Source organism: Phalacrocorax carbo, chromosome 17 (assembly GCF_963921805.1).
Source record: "Phalacrocorax carbo chromosome 17, bPhaCar2.1, whole genome shotgun sequence".
NCBI classification, from domain to species: domain Eukaryota; kingdom Metazoa; phylum Chordata; class Aves; order Suliformes; family Phalacrocoracidae; genus Phalacrocorax; species Phalacrocorax carbo.
Genome location: NC_087529.1, coordinates 2,449,378 through 2,474,686, shown reverse-complemented (window position 1 = coordinate 2,474,686; position 25,309 = coordinate 2,449,378). Strand labels below are relative to the sequence as shown.

General features: G+C 42.3%; 1 protein-coding gene across 1 annotated transcript; it reads left to right on the top strand.

The window, feature by feature from the left end:
* The first annotated feature begins 889 nt into the window (after positions 1 to 889).
* SLC6A4 (solute carrier family 6 member 4) lies at positions 890 to 25,006 on the top strand. Its single transcript, XM_009504694.2, has 14 exons — positions 890 to 1,237; positions 8,704 to 9,309; positions 10,049 to 10,183; positions 10,970 to 11,189; positions 11,601 to 11,739; positions 12,119 to 12,253; positions 14,121 to 14,224; positions 14,929 to 15,056; positions 15,542 to 15,654; positions 16,448 to 16,579; positions 17,694 to 17,793; positions 18,162 to 18,262; positions 20,204 to 20,371; positions 21,118 to 25,006. Exons 2-14 carry the CDS (start codon positions 8,847 to 8,849, stop codon positions 21,190 to 21,192), a joined length of 2,013 nt encoding a protein of 670 aa, XP_009502989.1. The 5' UTR covers positions 890 to 1,237; positions 8,704 to 8,846; the 3' UTR covers positions 21,193 to 25,006.
* The last annotated feature ends 303 nt before the right edge of the window (positions 25,007 to 25,309 follow it).

Below are 25,309 nucleotides of genomic sequence, written 5' to 3'. Positions count from 1 at the left end.
AGAAGGCGCGTTAGATAGTGCTGTTTTCACTAAAAGAACGATGAATCTTTTAATACAGCTGAAGGCAACAAACCTAATTCGACAAAATGTTTTTAAGATACTGCCCACAGGAATTAATGGGAAAGCACTTAACGTTTGCAACTGCAATACCTGGGCTATCCTTGAGATGGTGCAAATGGCACGCTGCTGAGTGCCTGCCGCACCGTGAGGGGACCAGGAGGCAGGGAAAGGGAAGGGCTAATTATACCCCTTATGCCTTTCAGTTTTCAGAGTTTGTTTTCTTTTCATTTGTTTGGAAGAAGTCTCTGAAAACTGGCAAGCACTTACAGCGAAACTGCTGTTGCGCTAACAGTTACCTATTCTCACTTGTCCCCGTTCTGGTTTTCCACTTTTCTATGCACACCCCCCCCAAATCTGCCACCCAAACTATGGCACAATTTCGTTGATCTGTCATTTATGACTTTTTATAAACAAATTGTAAAGTCTAGGAATGAAGAAACCCTGGATGAAAAAAAGCTGCAGAAAAAGCATGTGTCAGAGGTTGAGTGAGATATTTTGAGGAGCAGTAGGAAGAAAGGAAATTACTTGTTGAGCTTACTGAGGCAGCAAAATGCTTTTATAGAATTTGCACTTAATGCTTCAAAACAAAACTAAACCTTATTGCTTTACTAAAATAATGTAAATGTTCAGCAAAAGAAATTATTATTTCCAAGCCCTTTTATTGTGGTAACATTCCAGCCCTTCCTATCTTGCCGTAATCTACAGACCCACCTGCAAACTTGTCATTTACTGCCTCCCTCAAAACTTCCGTCCCGTTTGTTGTCTCCATCATCATCATCATCATCCTGTTATTTATAGCTGTAATAACAGCCAGCAAAACTGTCCCTTACCAGAAAAGCTTCCCTCCTTCTCCCTCTGCCTTCATTGGATCCTGCTCTTTTGAACTGATCAGAACAGGCAAATGTAGCCACCCACCTCTAGGAGGAAAACTGAGCTGCAGCCCTGGTGAAACATAAAGTTTATTTGACTAAAGTGACGCAAAAAATTCTTAAAGAGCTCTTTGGCAGCAGATTATCTGGAAATCAGACCATGTGAGGGGGATTGGCGTACAAAAACCTCACCAAGATGCTGAGTTGCCCACAGGCTGAGTGCCCGAGACTCTGAAGTAAATGTGGGTGAAGGTTACTCGAGCTTGGATAACTCCAAGGGAAGCGCTTCAAACCCATCCGAACGACAGGTACTTTACGATTTTGCTTTTAACACACTGCTATCCAAAGTACTTTTTGAAATTCAGACAGACTCCCAGACGCTGCCTTCAGAAGCAAGCAGGTACTGGGGTTCATTAACTTCCACTCCTCGTTGCCTCTTTCAACTTTGGTTATAAAATCTGAAATACGAATGACAGGCTAAAATATGTATACTATATTTTGTTTCATTTAAAATTAACTTTTGAGGTCTTCGAGTAATTTCTAAAACATTGGGGAAATGTACATCTAACAAAGCTTTGGGGGGGGAGAAAACCATTGATTTTTGGTGAGTTTGCTTTGATTTTTTTTTAAACTTTTAATGCTTCTTCTTGCTTTTCTGATGTTACATGCTCTACTCCGTCTTGTTCAGGCACTTGTCCAGCAGTTATGAATGTTGGGAGTCAAATGCCTGTAGCAGAACATGTTACGGCAATATGAAATTAGAGCTTTGGCAGTCCCTGTAATTGCATTACGAACTTAAAGTTTATTTAAAATTTACAAAGAGGCATTAAACTGTAAGGAAAAATAAAGGAAAGAAGCAGAATCTGAAGGGGAAAAAAAATCAATGCAAACTGTTATTTGTTTTTAAAAGGGTAGAGTAAGCTTTATTAACCATGTTAAGTTCTATTTTGAAAGGTAAACTGTTCCAGCACAGTAAATTATCTAACTCAATGGGGTGGATTTATTGGAAGTAATAAATCTGAAGAGTATGCTATACATGTATTTATAGTCAATCATGTTTACTGCTGAAAGCAGCTGGCTTGCTGGGATAGTTTGCTAAGTAATATGGGAGTTTAAGTGAGGAATGCAATGTAATTGAAGATGTAATAGTCATGGCAAACATGTTTTGATGTGTTAGGAAAGCCTGGGGAGAAAAGGATCGTGCATTTAATGGGTTTGGATTCTTGGAAACGTTGTGGACATTTTTTAATGTAGGTTGTCAGGCGTTTTACCAGAAAGGTCTCATACACTTAGGCTTCGTCTTCTGGTGCTTTTGACAAGTGAATCGACCGTAATTTTCTTGGAGGGTACCTTGTAAACTTGGCATCTCGCAAAGGACTGGTGTGGGTCCATCTTCTAATTGGACAGGGTGTGATGAATTTCACATGCTTATATAAATTAAGAAAATCTGCCCCAAAACTGGAATTTAATAAAACCCCTAAATTATTCCCACACATGGAATTGTGCACTGCATTGAGGCTCTTTCCTGCTTCCCTCTATGGAGATATAAACCGCCAAGTTTTCATTAGTATTAAGAGCCTGAAGAAACATTCATTCCGTATCCCGGTGTCCCTTCTGATGCTAAAGTTTTAACTCTCTTCCCAAACTGTGTATCTGCAGCTCCATTGATCTGGCAATCTGTATCTCACAGAACTTACACAACATATGAAGCCCCTCTACGGGGTGTTTCATAAAGAACTAAAGTCCAACTTGGAGCCTGAATAAAGGGGCTGTAATTTGGAGGTAGCCATTAACCAGTCTCCTTCAAAGAAACATCATCTGGAAACAATGGTGACTGTTTCCTGACTTTCTTTAGGTAAAAACCTTACAAACGTAAGTGTCTGCACGCTGGCGTGTCTGTGCAGCCAGTCCTGGAGGCTGCAGAGAGGTCTTTCACTTCAAGCACCGTGCCCATTAACTTGCCTGTGCTGAGTTATATGAAGGAACAGTGCTCTATTTATTTGGTGATATTTGCTGTGTTGTGACTCTTCCTTCAAGTTTATATAAATAATTTGAGGAAGAATACAAAAGGAGTATCATGCCCTCTAAGCTTATCTGTTTCCTTGCACTACATACAGAGACTCTCAGCCATAAAATGTGTTTTCTCCCCCCCCCGCCCCGTTCTTTAAATGACTGTCATCAGCTTGGCAGCATTCCCACTACAACACAGCGTCTGTCTTCTCAACAAGTTTTTAAAGGTAAAAATCCCTCTTTCCTGCTGACTTTTTAATTTCAGACTGAAACAGGGACAAATTATGACATAAAACCCACAGTACAGGTTTATATTCCCCCAATACTATTGCTTTCAGAAGCATTTTTTTCACATCTTACCTACATTTAGCCTTCTCCGGGAACACAGTAGTTAACTGGAGAGAGCTCACTACTTATGCCATTCTTGCTTTGGTAAGTAGCCTTTTATTCTCCCAGCAGGGCCATTGTCTCAGTGGGACTACTTGTTGAGTACAGTCCTCCTCTGTTTTTGTACGAATGTGAGCAAGCCCTTGGAGAACTGCAAATATTCATATACAGGGTCCATTTTGTCATCTACGTACTGCAAGTTTCTTATAAAAATACTCACATATTACAGTGATGCACAGAACTACCCAATCCAGTTATATTTAAAATCTCCGGCACTGGGATCAGACCTGCTATGGATGGAAATAATTCATCGGAGCCATTAATTTTTGATCACTCTTTATCAAAAGTCAGTTTTTATTGCCTTAAACTAGACTAGAGAAGCATAGCTAAAAAAAAAAATCCTGAAGAAAGCAATTTTCAGTTGTTGAGGGGTGGTCTAGAGATCAGCTGGTATCTGCTTTGCACCTAATCCCCCTGATTCTGTGGTCACCAGCAGCCCTGCCAAAGCTGGGACTCTGTATCTTCTTACTATCTATTTATGAACAGCAGTTTTTGAAATCTGAAATACAATCTGTCACACTTGCCATCAGCTCACCTAATGGAAACAAGCTAGTAGAAAGGATATTCTAGGCACTCGTTTTTTAATGAAATCAGTGTGTGTGAACACAGTCAAAAGCACAAGGTGTTGATTTTTTGCGTTATGAACTCAAAATATGACTCACGTATGGCAAACAGCAGGTGAAATTTATGATAATCTAGTGCAATCTAGGTTGAAGAGTCAATTGGCTGAAACGTTTATTTCCTAGCGGCTCCTCCCAGCACGGGCGCATCTGCGCTCTGCCGTAGTGACTGACGAAAGGGCTGCTACTGGCCGGTGCAAAATCCGAGGCAAAATATGAAGCCTCTCCACTCCTTCGCAGCAGACGTGCAGCCAAACAGGAACACGCTAACCCGCAACGGCCTGTCAAAGGGAACGGTTTTCATGCGGTTCTCGCTGTCATCCAGGTCACGCACCTCCCTCCCCGTGCAAAAAGACTAGGGCTGTGTGAGGAGATACGGGTGAAGAGCAGAAATGTTTATTGCTGTGTTTATCAGAGTCCAGTACCTGGAAACACCCAGGTGTGCGGCTGTTGGAGGGCCACGGCTGATGCTGCGGCTCAGAGGTGGGAGCAGTACCTACAGATAAACAGCGCAGCCTTATCCTCTGTGCGATGGGTGATTCCTACCTTGCCATACAAACTTCTTGCTTGATTTTCTAGAGAAAAGTAATTTCCTTGGACTCTGTCCATTTATATACAACTGCCTGTGTGAACTGCATCTTTATTGCAGGGTGTAATACACGGGCAGGCAGCGATGTAGTTTTAACAACCTTAAATGCTTTGTGGTAAAAGTGAGATTTAGGTCAAGTTAACAGACATCATCTCCGTGTTTGGTTCTGTTTGCCAACACTGTAGGCTTCTTGTCTTAGAGCTCCGAGTACTTTAATTCGTTGCAAGCGCTCGCGTGTGTGAATGGACAGAGGGAGGAGCAGGGCGCGCGAGGCAGGGAGCGCGGGTTTTGCTCCGGGAACGCAGCTGCAGCCCAGTGAGCCGCTGGCGCTCCGGCAAGCACTGCTTTATAAAATTAACACCTGGGAAGAGAACATAATTTGTATGAAGTGAAATACAGGCAAATATACCGTTTGCAAGTTAAAACGTATTTGATCTTTTGGAGACAAGTAACGACTTCTGTAGCTGCGCACGGTGAGGCTGAACAAGCCTCGTGCTGAGGAATTCAGGAAGTCAGCGCTGCCCCACCTCAAATGAAGTATTCTCTAGATGACTTGAGGCATTAAGATTTGCCTCCCTTGAAGCATCTGGTATTTGCTGCACCTCAATCCAATTGTTTTAACCTCCGAGACACATTAAAAGCCAATGTTCTCCTTTACAAAATACAGAAAACAGGAAAATAATTTGGTTTTAAAGTACTGGAAAGATCCGGGTTCCTACATGGCAGAGCATTAAAGGCAAGGGATTCCCGCACTGCCACGAGAGGTCACTGCACGCCTCGGGAAAGAAGCGCTGGTACAGCAGTTGTGCAGCTCCCCGCTCGGGAAGGAACCGGACCCCTGGGCAGGGATGCTCCTTGAGGATCGCTTTGATAGAGGCAAAGGAGTTGGGTTTGTGCATCGAGGGACACAGAGGGCTTTTACAGTGCTGCTCCAAGCTTAGCTTTGTGTGGGAATAACCAAAAATCATAATTTAATTACTATTTGACTTATGTGAACTGCGTTGGTGGCTTCAGGCAAGCTCGTACAAACACATGTCTTCAATTATCCATCCCAGTGTTTCCAACAAACAAGCCAAGCAGGGCAGAGTCGTGCAGGACACGCTGCTTGTTTCAGGGTGCTTCTCGGGGCAGAGCTGAGGGTCACCCCTCTTCAGGCCCTCAGCGCACGGAGGAGCGCCGGTGACAGGGCAGCAGGGCACCCTTCGCGTGCTCCTAGACAGCACGGCGTTACCGAGGCAGCAGCTGCCCTTTAGAATAACCCCCGTTGAGAGCTATCGTCTTCCTTTTTTTTCCCTTTCTCTTCTGTAGCTGATCACGTGGGTGATAAGAAGCCAATGTGTATTTATCTAAGAGCAACCTTTGCCACAGCTTGGATTGAACATATTCTTATGTCGTTCGCTACCGTCATTCTGGCGTCTGTAGCTACCGAGCGATCGGTGCGCAGAGATGAAGTGGGAGCTGAGGTGGGCAAAATCCTTCACTATTAGTGTGATTTCCCCCCGGATATCTTCCCTAGTGGGCCTAGCGTGCTTCTCGACCCCAAGCCCTCTAGTGCTGCAGATGTTGACACTCTTTGTAGCAGTTACGATTCCGTCAGATTTTTTTTTTCTTGCATTGTAGCAAGAGGGGGGGAAAAGTACATTCTCCCACAGTTTTTTACAGCGTAATGAAATCTTCTGATTATGTAGCCATTGTTTTCATGTGCCAACTACGCTGCTGCGAACACCGCTGCATAGCTGTAGAGGCCGTCACTCCAGAGATTTCCCAGGGTAGCTGAGGAGCTGTAGTTCTCCTTCAGAAAGGAATAGTTCAAATTCCAGCTGAAGCCCCTGAAAGTTCACACATCATTTTGCATATTTGCGGCTCAAACTACTGAAAATTCCACAAAAATATTTCAAATAGTGTAGTATTTCTTTCCTGTGGTCTGCAGAAGACCAGAAGGAGCTCAGATCAGGATAAGACAACTCTCCTGATTGTCACAGATCACGGAAATCAACAATATGTTCAACAATTTCTCCTCAGCAAAGGAAGGGCCAAGAAGTATCTATGTGCAGAAATAAAGTGTTTTACAAATGCACGAAGAGTTTAAGTCTCAGGTATGGATAATCCAGTCTCATGAGATAATGCTGTCTAATCAACATCATTTATTGCTTTCCCATTTATGAGAAAGAGGTGTAAAGTCCAGAAGGGCTCAGGTTACTTTTCCATATTCCTACCTTATATTTAACATGCTCTGTACAAAGGGAGGATTGGCTGTGGCCTTTCCCCGGATTTTTATGTTGCCACCAGCAGTGGTAGGGCTGTTTTCATCTGCACAAGCTCTTCTGGGACATTTGGAAGGTTTCGGACTCCAAAGACACTCAGTTTTTATAGTCACGCAGGTAAAACAGAAACTCTTTGCCGTAGTATTTTCCTCTGGGACTCTGAAGATGTTTTGGTCTTTGTGGATGATTAACTAATGGTAGCAAAGTACTGCTCTTGTAAGAATTCAGCACTACTGATGCACTGTTTGGTGTTTGATGAAAACAGCATTATCTGGGTAAAGACAGAACGTAAGCCTGAAGAACTAGAGATCTCTGAAAGCCATAAACAACACCTTCAAGGGACTTTTACCTAAAGAAGGTCCTCCTGTTTGCTCTGCAGCTCAATAACTTTCCTTCTCTTTCTGCTTGCGCTGATAAATGTTTAGGAAGTGATTTAACAGTCTCTGCACAAGGCTGAAAGCTGGGAAAAACTTGAGTTTTAACAGCTCTGGCAATGCGCAAATTCTAGCAATGAACAAATAGTATCCCCTCTCTGCTTTAGTTTTTCTAACAGTTAAAAGTGAAATAATGTTTATTCTTCTGCTAGGATGTGACAATGATACTTATGGTGGTAAAATGCTTTGAAAAGGAAAGATTAGATATAATAATTTCATCTGTGGTGGCATCGTGTCGATTGCGTAACACCTTGCCAGCTGTAAAGCAACGCCGCTACCCCAGGGAACGTGCAGCGCAGAGGATCGGCTCCTAATTCGAGATTTTGTTAAGCAAAGGCAGCTGGGCATTGCCGTTACCTCAACAAAGGAGCAGAAAACAAAATGTGACCCACGGAATCACTATTCTTTTTCCGTTCTTTCTGTTCTGAGGGAAAAGTTAATTACTGTATACTTTTTCTTTTATATATTACCCCTGGGTTACGCTTCTAGCACATACAAAGAGGGCAGGTAAAGATTCTCCCGGCGCCTGTTTTCTTGCTGGCGGTGGGCAGTGCAACAGGAGTAGTGCCCACTCCCCCTCCCGGGGCTGGAGCCACCGTGTTAGCAGATCCAAACGGAATGAAAGATGCCCTTATTTCCCCAAGGAGTGAAATAAAACTGGGGACAAGTTTTGTCCTTTAGACCCGCATGTTAGTTCTTGCTCAGGACAATCAAATTGAACTTTTCTGATCTTTTTATCCTTGTTATTAGTGTTGGCCGAGCCTCAAAAGTCAGTTGATGCAAAACCACTGAGATTTAAATACTTTTGTGAACTTTCATTTAAGCCTTCTAGGTCTGCTGTTAAACACAAGAGGCACCGTGGGATTTCTGAAGAAAGGTGGTCATGAAATGTAATTTGTATGTCCATTGTTACCTCATTCCTCTTTAATGAATTCTTTTCCCTTCGTACTGGGTGAATCTAGAAATTGCTGGTAGAAGTCACAGGATGAACTTATGAAAATGAAAACACAAGCCACACTAAACTCTGCCCTCATTTTTGCAAACTGTGGACTGTGGGAGTCCCACAGCCTCCCTGGGCATGAAACCAGTGTTCAAAGGGAGAAAGTGGTACCAGAAGACAGCAGGACTGGACTGCCTGTGAGTTGTCCAACAATACACAGAGTCCAGCAAATCTGCCTGAGAGGTTATAAACCAGGTACACTGACTTCTGCTGTAGAAGAGGATGATTGCTTCCTTCCTTTCTCTGTACAAAATCCTGAATGCGTTATCTGCTAAACGAGTCATGTTGCATGCTGTGATGGTTAATTACTTCCGAAACTACTTTAATCACAGAATCCGTCAGTTTTAACTTGAAAGTTACCAGCACCAGTAAGCCCTGTAATGGCATTTTAACTATTTTTCATTTCTTAGATGGTGTTTGTGCCTTCAATCCAATGGATATAAATATGGAAGAGGAATTCTAGAAGTGCTGGGAATACGCTGGGAAGACAAGCCGCAAGGGCACTCTCCGCTGCTGTCCATCTGCAAGTGATCAGAACAAACCTCGGGGAAAAATGGAAAAAAAGGCAACAAGCAACGAGACTGAGCCGCTGACTTCCAAGAAAGATGCCTCAGACTGTAACGAAGGGGAAGACTGTAAAGAGAACGGACTTCTGGTCAGGAACCCTAAGTCTGCCCTACGGCTAGTGGAGGATGGCAATAAAGTCCATCCCAGCCAGGGAGATAAAGGGGAGGCAGCTCAGATCTCAAACGGTTATTCAGGGGTTCAGAGCTCTGTTCCCTGCAGTGCAACGGGGGAGATGGAAGATGCCCAGTGCACTGCCCCAGCAGCCACAACCACCACTACAACCACCACTTCTACCACCTGCGGAGCAGAGGGCCAGCAGCAGCTGATGGAGCTAGAAGACAGAGAGACCTGGAGTAAAAAAATTGACTTTCTCCTCTCTGTCATTGGATACGCAGTGGATCTGGGAAATGTGTGGAGATTTCCTTACATATGCTATCAAAACGGAGGAGGTCAGTGACTAGTTCTGTAGGCTGTTCCTTAATGCTGAACTTCCTTGCTTTTAAATGGATGAGCTGAGTGGCTTATTTTAATACCTTATGTAACAAATGACTAAGGGGAAATTGCTCACTCTGCAAGCAGACTGGAAAACCTAAATACTGGGATAGGATAACTAGACACACTAAGAGGGAAGAAAAACTATTTAGCAAGATCTAAAAATTCAGTACAGAAGCTGAGAGCCAGTTAGGTGCAGAGCCCCCTTCCAAGAGAAGAGGCTCAATCCCTGCCCCAAGGAGTATTTAAAATCAGATAAGCCAACAGATCAAAACACTCATCAGGAATGCTAGGTCTTAGGCTCAGCCACATTTCAGCCACAATATAAATCTGACCGAGGAGATCTTGGAAAGGACTTTTGTCTCCCTGAGGTAACAAAGGCATTTTATTCAAGAAATTAATCCTTTTACCCATACCCCACCTCACAACCGTAGCCAGTGTAGGCAGCGCAGTCTGGCGAATCCCACGTATACTTGTTACAGAAATGTGAGAACTTTGGCCTGAGTTTTGCTTCTATTCACCCTGTGGAGTAGTTTCTCTTAGGAGAAAGCCCATGGTAATTCAGGGGGCATGCCAGCTAGGGAGGGGATATGCATTTTCCCCATGGGATAAAAGGAACTGTTGTTTATGGAGTGCTGGTGCTGTTGGAAGAGAAGTCCTATGAAGAGTTGTAATCATCTGCTTGCTTTCTTGCAGGAGCATTCCTCATTCCTTACACAATTATGGCCATCTTTGGAGGGATTCCTCTCTTCTATATGGAACTAGCACTAGGACAGTACCACAGGAATGGGTGTATTTCAATTTGGAGAAAAATATGTCCTATATTCAAAGGTAAAAAAGGGAAATGGAAAATTACTAGGAACTTTCTGAATAACTGGAAGATTTTCCTATAAAAGTGAAATTTCTGGAAAAAAAATCTGAAAACCTCATAAAACAAAGTAAGTCTTGTTCTACACAAGATTTTGGCTTTACAAAGAAAGCCTTCATAAAACTATGTACATCTGCAGAGGTGTGTGTACTCTCATATACGCGCATGACACACACCTTTCGACTGATCAGAGGCCAGTCCGCTTTCTCTGACCCAAGCCTGATAATATGTATTTTTAAAAAGGCAAAAAATGTAATTAATAAAGTAAGTGAATCCAAGGCAAAATTAAAACCAGGAAAGAATACAAGACCTACTATTTCTACTACAAAGGTGCTAGAGAGAAATGATTCCCCATCTTCAGCAACTGCTACCCTACCAGAGTCTTTTAGAGTAGGACCTGTTCTATACGCTTGTTTACTCTTGCTCCCAGTGTTGTAGCTCTGGTCTTGTCTTTTTTATTTACGGAAAGTGCAAGATGCCTATTTCTAAATTCCAGGAATTTAGGAACAGATGAAAAAACCTATATAAGCATGTTCTGTCTTGATTACGGATGCTTTTTTGGAATCGGAGCCTGAGTGTTTCCGAAGCCACAAGAAATTCCAGTGTTGTAAACACTTGAGAGGGTATGTGTACCTCCTGCAGAGCTGCCTTAGATAGTTACTGATCGCAGTTGATGTGATAGCCAATTCCTTCCTCTTTTTGGCCTAAAACATACACTCACTTCATGTAATTATTTCCTGCCTTACTAGGAATTGGCTTTGCCATCTGTGTAATAGATCTTTACGTAGCCTCCTACTACAACACCATTATGGCTTGGGCCTTTTACTACCTCGTATCCTCCTTCACGACGCAGCTGCCGTGGACTAGCTGCACAAACGCCTGGAACACAGGCAACTGCACTGACTACTTCAGCAAGGACAATGTCAGCTGGTCTCTGCACTCCATCTCTCCCGCGGAGGAATTTTATACGTAAGTGCATGTAAGTGAGGACAGTGATATTAGCGAGAACGGTGGAACGCATAGCAAGCTTTTCTTTGGAGGGGGAGCAGGGCTGTTATTAATGGTACCCTTTTCTGAACCATTCAAATAACTAAGTACTGTGGATGTATGTAGGCTTGGAGGGTGCTCTATATCGCAGGTTCCCAACCATTGTCAGCTGTCATCACTTATCATTTATCATCACTGGTGTACCATTAATATAAAACTTTTAATTAAAAATAAATCCCAATCCCAAATGACGTGACTCTGAAGGCTACTTACTCATCAAGGCCTCAGGACTACTTGTAATGCTCAGACCTCAGTATGGGACTGTTCACAGCATACTCAACAGAAGCATTTGTTAAAAATATATCTATACTGTGTTTTTCTTTCCTCTTTCAGCCGCCAAGTTCTACAGGTGCACAGGTCCAACGGGCTGGATGACCTGGGGGGCATTAGCTGGCAACTGACCCTCTGTTTATTGTTAATCTTCACCATTGTATACTTCAGCATCTGGAAAGGGGTCAAAACATCTGGCAAGGTGAATGCAAAAGCAAGACAAATCAACTTGGTACAGTATGGTCTATCAGTAGTTCTAAATGAGCCAATTAACTGGACAGAGAATTATCTCAGCTTGTCTTCGTGACAGGGGTCATAGGCTCCCGTATTTGGGGAGCATTACTGTAGAGTGACTGCTACCGTTACCCAAGTTATATATAACAACAGTAAGTTACGCCACTGTTCTCTGGATGAGACCAACCCTGCCACGAGACAGCATGGGTATATAAGTGCAAACCGCCTGTTTACAGACCTTCCGAGAAGTTAATGTTATAAATGCTAAGGCTATAATAAGAATAACTCATTATCACCTGTTAACCTCCTACCCATGGCAAACGCTATCTTACTGTTTTCCCTCACAGGTGGTATGGGTGACTGCCACATTCCCTTACATCATCCTCTTTATCCTGCTAGTGAGAGGTGCGACCTTGCCTGGGGCTTGGAGAGGTGTCCTCTACTACTTGAAACCTGACTGGCAGAAACTCCTGGCCACTGAGGTATAAAACATTATAAAAGGGTAGAGATTTCCTTTTAGCCTACCAGCATGTGTGTTGGCATGTACACACTTCAACGTCTATTTTCAGCATAAGAGCATGGTTGAACAGATGTCTTAGCATGGACTTAAAAGCCTGACTTCATGCTTCTTTAAACAGCCATGCTATTCTTTCCATAATTATAAAGATGTTTTTTTAAAGACTAGAGTCCACCATCAATTTAGCTCGGGGTAATAGTAGAGTTCCCATACAGCGGTTGATTAGAATTAGTGATATGATTAGAACGACAACAAGTGACCAAACAATTTTTCACCAGGAAAATGGTGAAGAGCCTGACATTGAGCGAGAAGCTATGATTGTTGCAACGCTACAATAAAATCCTTTACCTATGACAGTCACACTGAGCAAACTAAACTTACTAAGCCCTAACAACTGGTCTGGCTGCAGGTTTTCTGGCTGTGAGGGGACCATTACACACTCAGGCAGGCTTTGCCACAGCCCAGCGACATCCACAGTTGCCCATATTTAAAAACTGGGGTTAACAGAGTTGAAAGTCCTGTGACATGCTTTGGCAGATAAGCCCAAGGAGACTCCCTGCAGCCACCAACTAAAACACGACTCAGTAATGCATGCAAGTGCATGCGGAGAAGGAATAAACCAGTCAGGACCGCATACGCCACCAAGGTTTGAAAAGAGAGGAGGAACGAGGACAAGACTGAGCTAACCAACAAACCCAAGCATTCCAGTATCTGATTCAGCTTCAAACTCTGTGGATGACAAGTAGTCCATCAGGCTCAAGGCTGCGCTTACTTCACTGCCTATGAAGGTGTCTAGTGAGGAGGGTGATGGAAAAACCCCAAAGCAATAAATACTACAAATACAAAGATTAAAAATTATAATGTTTGCAAGTCTGCCGCTGCCCAGCTGATATGGAGAGCTTTGAATGAAGAGGAAATGAAAAGACACCAGCCTCTGATAAAGCAGCATCTCCAATAAGGGACCACATCTTCTGAAAAAGCAATAAAGGGCATTGATATTGTATTGGATGTATCTGAAGTGAGGACAGCAGATTGCAATCTGTGTGCCGGACGATGACAGAGCTCTGTCTGTGGATGATACAGGGTGGCCCCACGCGATGGAAGAGAATATTAGAAATGGCTTGTAATGAACTTCACGTTTCAATCAAAAGAGGATAAATGAATGAGGACTTTCACCCTCAGAAAGAGAACTGATACTGTACTTTAGGAACACTACTCATTAAGGCTGTGGCCACTTCTCAAGTACAACAGGATTTTCATAACAAGATCATCACACTTGCATCTGTCACGGCTACAACAAAGCTGAATTGAGTCCTAAGGACTAGAACTGCAGCCACACTGTCACGTATTTCCATTAAGTCTAGGAAAAACCGGAGCAGCGATCATCTACTGCCGGAGCACACACAGCCAAACATGGGACTATTCCACAGCACACAGGGTTTGGAGGAAGATGGGCCAAGCCCACTGCAAAATCATGGACAGAACGTTCTCTATACGTAACAAAACTTGTGTTACACTGATTGCAGGCAAATCGCTGTGAATTAATCTGAGACGCTGCCAGAAGTGAAACTGCCAGTGAGTACTTACCAAGAATGTAAAGAGATAGAGTAAGCACAGCATAGGCACTGAAATTATAGTGGATATTTACAGCTCTTACAGGTCTACAACAAATATTCATATTTCAACATGCTCTCTTAACAAAATGTTTGTTAGACCAGGACTAGAATATAGGCAGACTAGTGAAACATGGTTTTGTAGAGCTGCATGATATTCTGAATATGCCAAACTCATTCAACCTGTTTCACGTCATTTTTTTCTTCATTATTTTTCAGGTTTGGGTGGATGCAGCAGCTCAGATTTTTTTCTCCCTTGGTCCAGGTTTTGGGGTCCTATTGGCTTATGCCAGCTACAACAAATTCCATAACAACTGCTACCAGTGAGTTCTACCTTATTCTATATGTAAAACTGAGTTTAGAAAAGTAACTGTGGGTATTTAAAAACCAGAGAGTCCTGGTGAAAAGCACTGAACTGTCAGACCTGTGTATATATAAACCAGACAGAAGCGTAACAGAACAAAACTCCTTATTAAAAGAACCTGCAACCTAAAACATTTATTCTCTGTTGTGCCTACCCTAAAGAGAGAGAATCTCTACCAATTGGAGAAGGGAATCTAACGCGTAGAAGCCTGCCACAACAAAACGGCCGAAACCCTTGCCTAACAATCTCATTATAATTATTTAATCTCAGCAGTCAGTTAGGAAATTACTTTAAGAGTCTTGAGCTGAAAGGCGATTTATAGTTGTTTCCTTATTATCTTAAAAAAAAATCCTCAATTCTTTCAATTCTTTACTATTCCTATAGTAAATACTATTTTTTTAAAACACCAGTATACATCCAGCACCCAGCCCAGTGTCAGACTAATCTTACAGCATCTGTTTGAAGCTGAAGAAGAAAAAGTGGGGTTTTGGTTTGTTTTGGGTTGGTTTTTTTTTTCCTTTCAAATCTGCTCCTTGTTCTTGTCATTGTGTTACCCCAGTTTTTGTAGAGTCTATCCAGATCAGTGACTCGCTCCATCTGGTAGTAAACTATCCGCCCTAGCAGATGCCGATTCCCTGACATGAGTTAGGTCTTCTGTTGCAGAGATGCTCTGGTTACCAGTACCGTGAACTGCGTGACTAGCTTTGTGTCCGGATTTGTCATTTTCACTGTGCTGGGATACATGGCTGAGATGAGGAATGAAGATGTGTCAGAGGTTGCCAAAGATACCGGTAGGCTAACTCTTTGTACACATCTCTCAAACTGCTCCTAAGACAGAACAGATTTGTATATTATCCTCTAGACTGAGAACAGCCCAAATTAGGCTAAGTATTTAGTACGTAATTCGGGATATTGACTTATTTTATGGTAAGGGCACTGTTCTAAATATACAGTACAGCTAAAAAATTATTCCATAAAGACAGCACATAGAAGTCACATTGCACGCAGCTTCACAGACACAGCAGTAACTGCACACTGCAAAATAGCCTGTGGGGAGAAGTCTTCCCCTGGAAGCCAACACAGACGACGCCCTCAGATTTATGGTGTGAATTTGGGGTGTCCTGTGCAGGGACAGGAGTTGGGCTCGACGGTCCCTGTGGGTCCCTCCCAGCTCAGGGCATTCCATGATTTATGAACCCGGTACAGCGAAACGGCCTGTCCTCCTCGCAGCAGTACTGCGCTAACAGTTACCCCTAATTCTCTGTTCTAACATCAGGACCCAGCCTCCTCTTCATTACGTATGCTGAGGCCATTGCAAACATGCCGGCTTCCACTTTCTTTGCCATCATCTTTTTCCTGATGTTACTCACGCTGGGATTAGACAGCACGGTGAGTAGGCAGCATGCGAGACGGCGGACCTCTCGGCTCTTTGGTGTATGGCCTCACCCCCGCCAACATCGGAAGAAACAGAATTACAAGTATTGCACTGTCACTAAAGGGTTTAAAGCAGGATTGGCATCTCCATGTGCCTTCTGTAAGACAGCAACTATTACTCCAATTTTAACCTCAATAGGCCGAAATAAAATTACATGATTTGTCAGTGTCATACTGTGGCAATTAGTAAGACCTGGAAACACAACCAAAAGCACGTGATTCATAAACACCTGGCTGAACGCAGCCTTCCAGGCTCCTTCTCTCTTGTACTTGTAAACTTACAAAGCAATTATTAATTTTTGGAATTTTTCCACACTAACTGGATTTAAAAGGTGCGAATGGGAGGTGGCCTCACAACAGCACCGTGAAAGGAGATGTTCTAAAAACTTGCCACGTGCGCCTGTTTTTACAGATTGAGAATCGGCTCCTTCCAGGAAGGCTGAACTCGGCCGGTTTCACAACCCTGGCTCTCCTGAGCCACCTACCACTTACCGGCATCCTATTACTTGTCATCCAGTACTTCCTCTGGATGACAGGCACTTGCTTCCCGCAGATACGTGAACACTAGATCCCCACCTTAAAAAGTTTAGAAGTTCTGAAGACAGACAGTCTAAACAAGTCACACCAACTCTACAGGCAGAGTAATGCACCAGTGTTCAATGCTTTAGAGCTCCTTTAAGCACCGAAACATACTTTACAGCAGGTAAAACTGCCCTCTATTTCCCAGTGATTTTCCCACGCTTTTCAGTTTGCAGGACTAGAGGGAGTGATTACCGGAGTCCTGGATGAATTCCCACACGTCTGGAGCAAACGCAGGGAATTGTTTGTCCTTGGTCTCACCATCATTTGCTTTCTGGGGTCATTAGCAACCCTGACGTTTGTAAGTAATTTACCCATTTCTCGGCCTTCCTTACTGGCAGTTTCCTGCAAAGGACATCTGGGAGAGGGTAGTATTTTTTGAAGAGAGTTTCAAGAAATCAGATTAAATCTTCAGCCTGTTTTCTTTATGCATTAGAAATCTAGATTTGGAATGAAAGTGAACAGAATCTCTCACTAGGAAATGTGTTGCAAAATGTTCCTATTGCAATTCAGCAAAACCCTAATGACGCAGCCGCTGCTCCGACCACTGCACCAGTAAGCAGACAACTGTCCGCCTTTTGCACGTGGTTTACTTCTTGTTCTCAAAAGCTCCATGTTTAAAATAATATGAATCGTTATTTTAATTTTTGGAGTGTTTAAAATATATTTTGACTGAAAAAATGAGTGATCAAAGAATTATCTGGTAGAAAACGCTGTAATTGACTGTTGCTGTTCTCCAAAAATTTCTAGCCGTGCATTTCCTGGATCTTCCTCATCAAATCGGGCCAGAAATCATGATCAGTCACACCGATTAGTCCCTGTGGGGCTCGTAGGATTTCATTTTCACAAAAAGCAACATTTTGAACAATGAGTGTAGTGATCATAAGGGACAAGGGGAAAAATATGGGGTTTTCCTGTCACATTTCGCTCCACTTGCACATTTATGAGCAACTTCCTCCTCATGTAGAGCATTTGCTGTAAAAGGAGACTTAGTTCCTCTTCAAGACACAATGCTCTCCTCCTTCATCTGATGCTAGATCCCAAATGGAAAGAAAGCAAAGTAACTCCCTGTTTGTTTCCTGCTCAGTAACTATGACTCAGGTTGAAGGAAGAAGCAGCCGTCGCAGAAGGCGTGCCAGAAGCCATTCCACCAAACCCACCAAATCTCAGCGGGTCGCTCAAATCCAGCCAGAACTGCCAGCAGATTCAGTTTTAGCTTCTCTGCACGGCACCAGAGAGCCGCTCAGCAGCACGCTCGAGCCCTGCACCGGCAGGAACTGCCGCAGAGCAGCAGGCCTGGCTGAATTAGCCATCTCTGGATGCTCTGGTCCAGACGAAGGCAGTAACAAACAACGGTACTAAAGGACTTCTGTCACTGCATCTTTGGCTCACTGATAATATGATCTCCTTTCCAGGGAGGCGCGTATGTGGTAAAGCTGTTTGAAGAATATGCCACGGGTCCGGCCGTCCTAACAGTCGTGTTTCTGGAAGCAGTTGCTGTGGCCTGGTTCTATGGTACGTTTCCTGCCACGCTGACAAACGCGGCTGACCCACGCTCCGGAGCTTCCGCAGCACGGCATTTCCTGGTTTGGCAGACAAGATCACTGATGTCTCATACAAAAAAAGTTTACCACACCTTTTTACAAATTCACCGATTACCGAATCTGTGAGAATTATTAATTGTCCTCTGACAGAAGTATAGCGACATCTAAAAGTAACGACAGCTGTAATTCAGAACTAAGGATTTAATTAAGAGCTATACGAACAAAACAGTCTTTCATGATGGATTCTGCATTTATTTGATGTGCCTATAAAATGCTGCGCACCTACTTACGAAAAACTGATATCTGCTGTCACCACTCTCCTCCCACTTGTCTCCACAGGCGTCACCCAGTTTTCCAACGATGTGAAGGAGATGCTGGGCTTTACCCCAGGCTGGTACTGGCGAGTTTGCTGGGTAGCAATTAGCCCCATCTTCCTTCTGGTGAGTTCTCTTTATAGCTTTTCCTTCCCAGCACAAGAAAATCACCGTTGAACAATGCAGCTACTGAGACTTCTAAAAGCTTAATTACAGAATTTGCTTGTGAAGTTCTTTAGTAACAATCCTCATTAAACCAAAAAGGCTCAATTAGTGAAAATCCAATATAATGCTGCGAGGTCTCATTACTAAATCATTATATTAAGGATTTTTGTAGATGAGGTAGATAAATAATCCTGAGTTCTGAGTAACTCCCCTCCTTCCCTCTGCTGAACAATGTTACTTTGTTTTGTTGCTTTATATTTACCTCAGCAAAATGAAGCCATAAAAGATGATGATGAACATACTGCCCGGGGAGGCAAACCAAGATAAGTCAATATACTGTCTCAGCAACCGCTGACTGATGACTTCAGAATATTCCACTCAAAATCTATGGCAGTTAATTGCAACCTTTCTAAAACTATAATTCAGAATTGGAAATACCGTCCCAGTGTTTGACTTGGCAGTATTATCAATAGCATTTTAACATAAAGTGTTCATTTCCTGATCCAAAATTAGTTCACGCTGTTATTGTTACCAGCCTTAGCGGGAGCAGAGCAGGTCCAGATGGAGTTTGTGAAGAAGAGAATGTAGATTTAAGACCTACAGAGTAAATTCAAAACATGTATAATGATCAATGCATAATTAACAGATCTTTCATTTTATTACCCCTCGAAAAAGAAGGGAAGAAAGGATATAAATAAAAGTGTGACACCGCAAGTAATTTTTATACCAGTGTCCTCTTTGTGATCCTAAAACAGTAAAACAAACAGAGAGGAATACCGCTCTGGCGATGCGGTTACTAGGCAGAGCTATTTGTATGCTCTGTGGAAAATAAACTCAGCTAAGGAAAGCCCAGAAGGCAGAATGTTATTTCTGTATGGAAATTTTCCTGGTAATCCTGATCTTCTGATGATACTCTGGAAAAAACGGAGTCAGAGATCCTGCCAAGGATAGTCACAAATATTATTCCTGGAGTATTCGACTAAAACTATCTGTTGTTTCACAAGAGATTTTTCAGTCATGAAGGATATGGACAGCATTAATCGAGCTGATACCAGAATACTATACCCTAACTAGTACTAACATCTGTAAAAGCTACTGAAGAACTGAAGTGCTGTGGAAAAATATCACAGGAAAGATAAAACTTGTAGAAAATAAGTAACAGTGAAGAAATGGGATCTGTGTAACTTACCAGAGAAAACTGAGGGCTGATGTGGTCGCCACAGGTAAGTGCTTTAACAGCATTTGAAAGAGTGTGAAAAGGGTCTACGACCCAGTAAAGGGCAGCATAAAAACCCAACAGTGGCTGCGAGTTAAATTCAAAGCAGAACTGACACCATCATGATTAACTCTGGGCCAAGTAGCTAGGGGAAACCACACACGTCCCATTTCTGGTGGCTTAGAATTAAGTTGAAAGGATGGTTTAGCTGGAATCAAGTTATGGGGCTCAGTACAAGGGTAACTGGATGAAATTCTGCAGACTGGAATCAATCAATCTGATTTTGTCCCTCTAACATCCTTCTATCCTTTAAACGTGGTCCTGGATTTTCTCTCTAATGCTTCTTAAGCAAGAAACACCACCGTGTGCATTTGCAGAGTAAGCAATCCATATACAAATTCCTACCTAGTTACTGGCAGGGCTACACTGTAAAGCTCCTGAGCTGTTTTAAACTTCCTGAAGGAACGCCTGGATATCCAAAAGTGGGTTTGGCAGGTTTTTGGTTTTGTTTTTTTAAAAATCCACACTAATGTAATTTAGGACTTTGTCACTGTTGACGTGTTTACACCTTCCTGAGTCCTACCGATTTGTCTTCAGGTCACTGCTATGCTGGAACGTAGGCTTCCCTAAAGTAAGCGCGTGCCATCAAAACACATGTATTCACACTTTCCTCTCTTCTTTTTCAGTTCGTCACTTGCAGTTTTCTGTCCAATCCTCCTGAGCTACGGCTTTTTGATTACAGTTACCCCTACTGGACCACAGTAGTGGGTTATTGCATAGGAACCTCTTCTATCATCTGTATTCCAATCTACATGGTTTATCGGTTGATCATCACTCCAGGAACACTTAAGGAGGTATCCACGATGCTCTGTTGCTTCTATTTGACTATCAGAAAGGAGCTGACTCCTAGAAATATTATGTGTAGATTCTTCTAGGGTCTGATGCCCTGGGACTTGGAGGATTGTTGCTGCTCTGTTCCTAGCCAGCTGACAGCTAACTGTCTTCTGCCCATTCAGAGTGATTCACAAATCTTCCTGAAGCCTCTGACATATTCATATAAAATATTAAATCAAGTACTTTTTTTTTAAGCTCTGGTGAACTGGAGGCTTTTCCTAGAAATCACTCAAGACACAGTATCATGCAAATGAGGCAGTGAAAGATTGGTTCCCTTAGGCATGTCCGTAAGAAGAAATTTCTTTTTCTCTCCCACATTTAGTAAGATTCCTCTGCCATAAATCTGTGGTGGTCTGTGATGACATTTTGGGGATTTCTTCTAAGTTCGTGTAAATACCAGTTCAGAAAGAATATTTCCAGTTGGCTCAGGGTATCCAAGCAAACTGTGAAGTCCTGACGTGTTAATACGACATCTGTCAGGCTTTGATATGTTACAAATAATTAAAAACTAATGCCGTGTACTTCTGTGGCACCTTTTGTCTTCACAGAGGTGAGATAGCAGAAGCCTGAAACATCCTTGTGTGGTTCAAGAGGTATAACTCAAAGCAGAGTCAAATTGTTATTATAAATCTCTTCCCAAATGGCTGTCATGGTATAAATTATCTCTCAAATTAATCAATTGCTAATACTGATTTCTTTCCAACAGCGTATTCTGAAAAGCATTACTCCAGAAACGGCTACAGAAATTCCTTTTGGAGACATCCGCATGAACGCAGTATAAGCTACCCCGTCTTCTGGGGGGGAGAGGGGGAGCATAAAAGGTAACTTTCCCCATACTCTCCCCCCCAAAGAATTACATTTCCAGTTGAAACAACAAACGGAGGAGTTTTCTGTGGAGGCTGCATCACTGGCAACGGGCATTTGGAAACACGATGCCTCCAGCACATTTATCCAAGCAATCCAATGAAATCTGCTGCGCACTTCTAACCAGACTGAAGTGAGGACTAATTCCCCCTGGAAACACGAGGATGGCTGTGTGCATGAGACCACCTCTGCTCCCTGCGGGGGCACGGGGGCTGTTTGAGCGTGCGCGATTGCACAGGCCACTCCAGGACGAGTACCAGCGGGTAGGATTAGGTGTAGAACCCCGAGTCTGTGGCAGTACTCCTGTATCTTCCTCAATGTGATCGTTCGTACTGGGCAATGTCGTATTCGCTTCTAAGGTTCTAATTGCTTAAACTACATTGAAAATACAAAAATATTTCTGATAGCCATACATTACTCAAGTAACGCAGGGTTTTATAAACTATAAATAGTAAATTCCCAGGTTTGTAGTGGAGTAGACAAAGGAAAAGGAAACGATCCTGAGCATCACTATATACAGCTCTGCATACATTAGCACACACATTTGGTAGTGTTATCCTCACTGCATTTTGTAGACGGTAACTGTTTCTACTAATTGTTTCTCGCATAGCAAATACCACAAAAGCATTTTTTGTAATGCTGTAGGCTTCGCTTTCCTTTAGACCAAATCAAGCCACAAAAACTCATCATGGGTTGCTCGACAAGTAACTACGTTGCTGGCACATACTGCACTGTTTTCATAACTAAGCTAGAGATTCACATCACTCTCCTGACAGAGCTAACGCTTGCACCCAAAGAAACTACAGACAACATCAATTTTTTTGAGTTCTGATGCCAAAAAGTGGAATCTTAACGATCTGCTTTGCCTCGTTTTTTTTTTTTTTCCTAAATTTAATTTCACCCCTAAAATATGCTGGAGCCTGTGGCTTCTTCTGTTCTTTCCTAGAACTGAACTAAAGTTTAGAACAATCCTTTTGGCTGCCTGAGGAAAGTTTAACAAACTATCCAAACCTACTTTGAAGATTTATTAGCTCATATTCTAATGTGAAAGCATTTGTTTTTCACCCTGAAGAAGAGGGGAAATTTCTTTGAATAAGAAGTTGAGTAGAGCTCAGCAGGATTGATTCTCAACAGAACTATTTATATTAAGTTTCGAGGCACTGATACACAGATTAACTTCCATGCACACACTAACGTCTTTATATCATATGCATACACGTGCTCTCCAAACGTACCTGCCCTTCAGACCGACTGCAATTGCCAAGTCAGCTGGAGGACAACAGTTTTGCTGCAGTTGCATGGAAGTTTAGATAAACCTAAGTAGTCACCATTTACGGAGAAACACTGTATTCTTACTCTACCACATAGATTATACCAAACGTAAAATAAAATAGAGGATAAAAGTCTTTTTTGTATCTCACGGTCTGCTTAGGTAACGTACTGCTAAAATTAACAAGGTTACACGCGCATTCATACAGCAGGCATTAAGAAACCTGTTGAGTTTACACTGGTACGAAGAGCTTCCCATGTCAGAGGAGAGCAGAGATGGTCCGTTTGCCTTTTGAAACCGCTTTCACCACTCCCGCCAAGGCTCTCCTCCTTCAGTGTGCAGACACCTCCCAGAGGAAGGCCCGTAACACTTCAGCTACTGGCTTGAGTTCACTTAACGGCAGGTCTCAAGCCCAACTTCCAATAAGGAAATAACTTAAAGGGACAATGACTGTTCTTCCAGAACTACGAAAAAGACTCCTAAACTGTTTGTAAAAAGGGAATATGTTCCTGCATTGCCACCAGAAAAACATAATAAATCTGTCTTACTGGACAGTTACTCGTAAGAAACAGTTTTGTACCTTATCCCTCAAGTATATTTGAAAACTACTTCCAAAACTGGCTTCACTGCAACGAAAGAGGAACAGTTCGGGAATTCTTTTAATATTAGAAAGCCATTTAGTTGTTAAGTTACCAATCAGAAAATTAGTGATTTTCTAAAAATTAAATTTTCTGTTATGAGTTAATTAGTCGAAAAAAATACGTATGAAATGTCAATGTAAGATAAATGAGGTACTCGCACGTATCCAATATCAAAGTGTGGGAAATCAAGGAGAAAACCCTACCCAGCTTCTCCATTCTTCCCACTGGTGCTCAACTAACACTAGATAGGTTTCCTCTTAAATGCGTAAGTATTTATACAGATAAACCTTATGAATTGATTTTTTTTTTTGCCAGACCTGATACCGTTCCATGTTAGGCATATTAAAAAAACAAAACAAAAACCAACCTCCCCCCAACCAACCCGAACCCTCCAGTTCCGCTGTGTAGTCATTTACGTACAACCCCCGCTAAACAGACATTCTGCCACCTTTTAGGAGGAAGGGTGAAGGTGGGGGCAGAAATGGTTAAGTACGAGCACCCTCTGTAGCAAAGCCAAAGTTTCTCTTTCACCCCTTCAAAACAAACCAAGACCTGGAACGTTATTTCTAATGGAATAATTTGCAGCGTAACCATTGCAGAAATCACTGCTATTTAGCATGCGCTACTACTGGCGTTATTTTTTTTATACGGCATTTGAAATGGCAAAAGACACATTGTTAATTTGCATTTTTTAAGACACTAATACACGATAGACGTCGTCCCTCTGGGTGGTTTTAGCACAGAATACCGAGCAACTCCCCAAGAAATGCTGCTGTCTTCTAGCAGATTAACAGTCAGCCAAGAAGCCCCGATATTAATGCAAGCCCTGCAACAGCCACAGTGTAAAATATGGCAAGGTGTCTCGGCCTGAATTTCTCAGCTGAAAAATGAGAATGATACACTGTGAGTACAGAGGTACTGAGAGAGGTGAAAGGGGTTTTTTTAACTATTTGAAGATATAAAAAGCAATGTAGACATGCAAAATCACAGGAAAAATATTTTTAGAAACAGGCAGTCCAGACGATCACTGGTGATGCTAGGTCTTTGCTCTCTTTCCACCAGGATAATCCAGCCTGAGGTCTTTATGGGAATGGGGGCAAGGAAGCCCTCCACAAGTGGATTAAAAAGGCTTTTCTTTTCCTGAATAATACAAAGACAAAACACATCTATGTTTTCACTCTATAAAAGCTGAACTTGCAAGGCAATTTAGTCCCCCTTCTCTTTTTTATATGGCACACTGGTTTGAAGTTTTCTAAATCTTCTTATGAGAAGTTCATTTATTAGTGTCTGTTTAGCTGAGTGGCTGAAATATTGAGGAATTGGTTTCATTTATTTTTGTTGTTGATTCTTTTTTATTCCTTTTACATATTCACCTGAAAACATTTAGAGTAACCAATATTTATCAGGTAGGTCAAGAAGCAGCCACATATTAAACACTGTTTTTGTACAAAAACCTAGTTCTACTGGTACCAAATGGGCTGCACTGCAATTAAGTGTGTTGTGAGGCAAACAAACAAATTCCTCCTCTTCAGCTCATCTTCCGCTTATCTATCACACAAGTATTTCCTACCCTCTATTCTGAACAGTGAAAAGCAATTTATGAAACTGGTAAATTGGGAATATGTTTGCCTTTTAAGCAAAGAGAATTAAACTGGAGTTTTAGCTGTACAGAACTAAGTATTCCCCCCAACTTGTACATGATGCACCTGTATTAATTTATGCGGCCGTTTAGTTACAAGTGTTGCAAGCTGATTGTAAGTCATCAGTATGTGCCTTGTACTGTAAACTGTTATGGTAATAAATTTAATATTCATAATCCATCTGTAGACGTCTCTTGTGCTTCTCTCTTACGGGAATCGCAAAGATAAAGCTTAGTTCCATGAAAAAGCAGAATACCTAGTCCAGTTTACTCCACCAACAAGGCCTCTCTAACAAAAAGCAGAGAATTTCCTTCAGTGTTTGAACCTCGGCCCACTGCAAGACATTCGTTTTGTTCTATTCCAGCAGAAGAACCAATGCACGTTGCATTTGTTTAGACAGAACAGCAAAACCAAACTCACCCCCACTTGGAGTAAGTGCCAGCTACTCAATTAACTTATACATATAAAACTCATTCCAAGTCT

What these genes read in the sequence shown, in the direction of transcription:
- SLC6A4 (XM_009504694.2), top strand. Translation starts at nt 8,847, where the DNA reads ATGGAAAAAAAGGCAACAAGCAACGAGACTGAGCCGCTGACTTCCAAG. An exon ending in AGAAACTCCTGGCCACTGAG is followed by an intron (nt 12,254 to 14,120) that starts GTATAAAACATT and finishes ATTATTTTTCAG; the next exon opens with GTTTGGGTGGATGCAGCAGC. An exon ending in TTAGCCCCATCTTCCTTCTG is followed by an intron (nt 18,263 to 20,203) that starts GTGAGTTCTCTT and finishes CTTCTTTTTCAG; the next exon opens with TTCGTCACTTGCAGTTTTCT.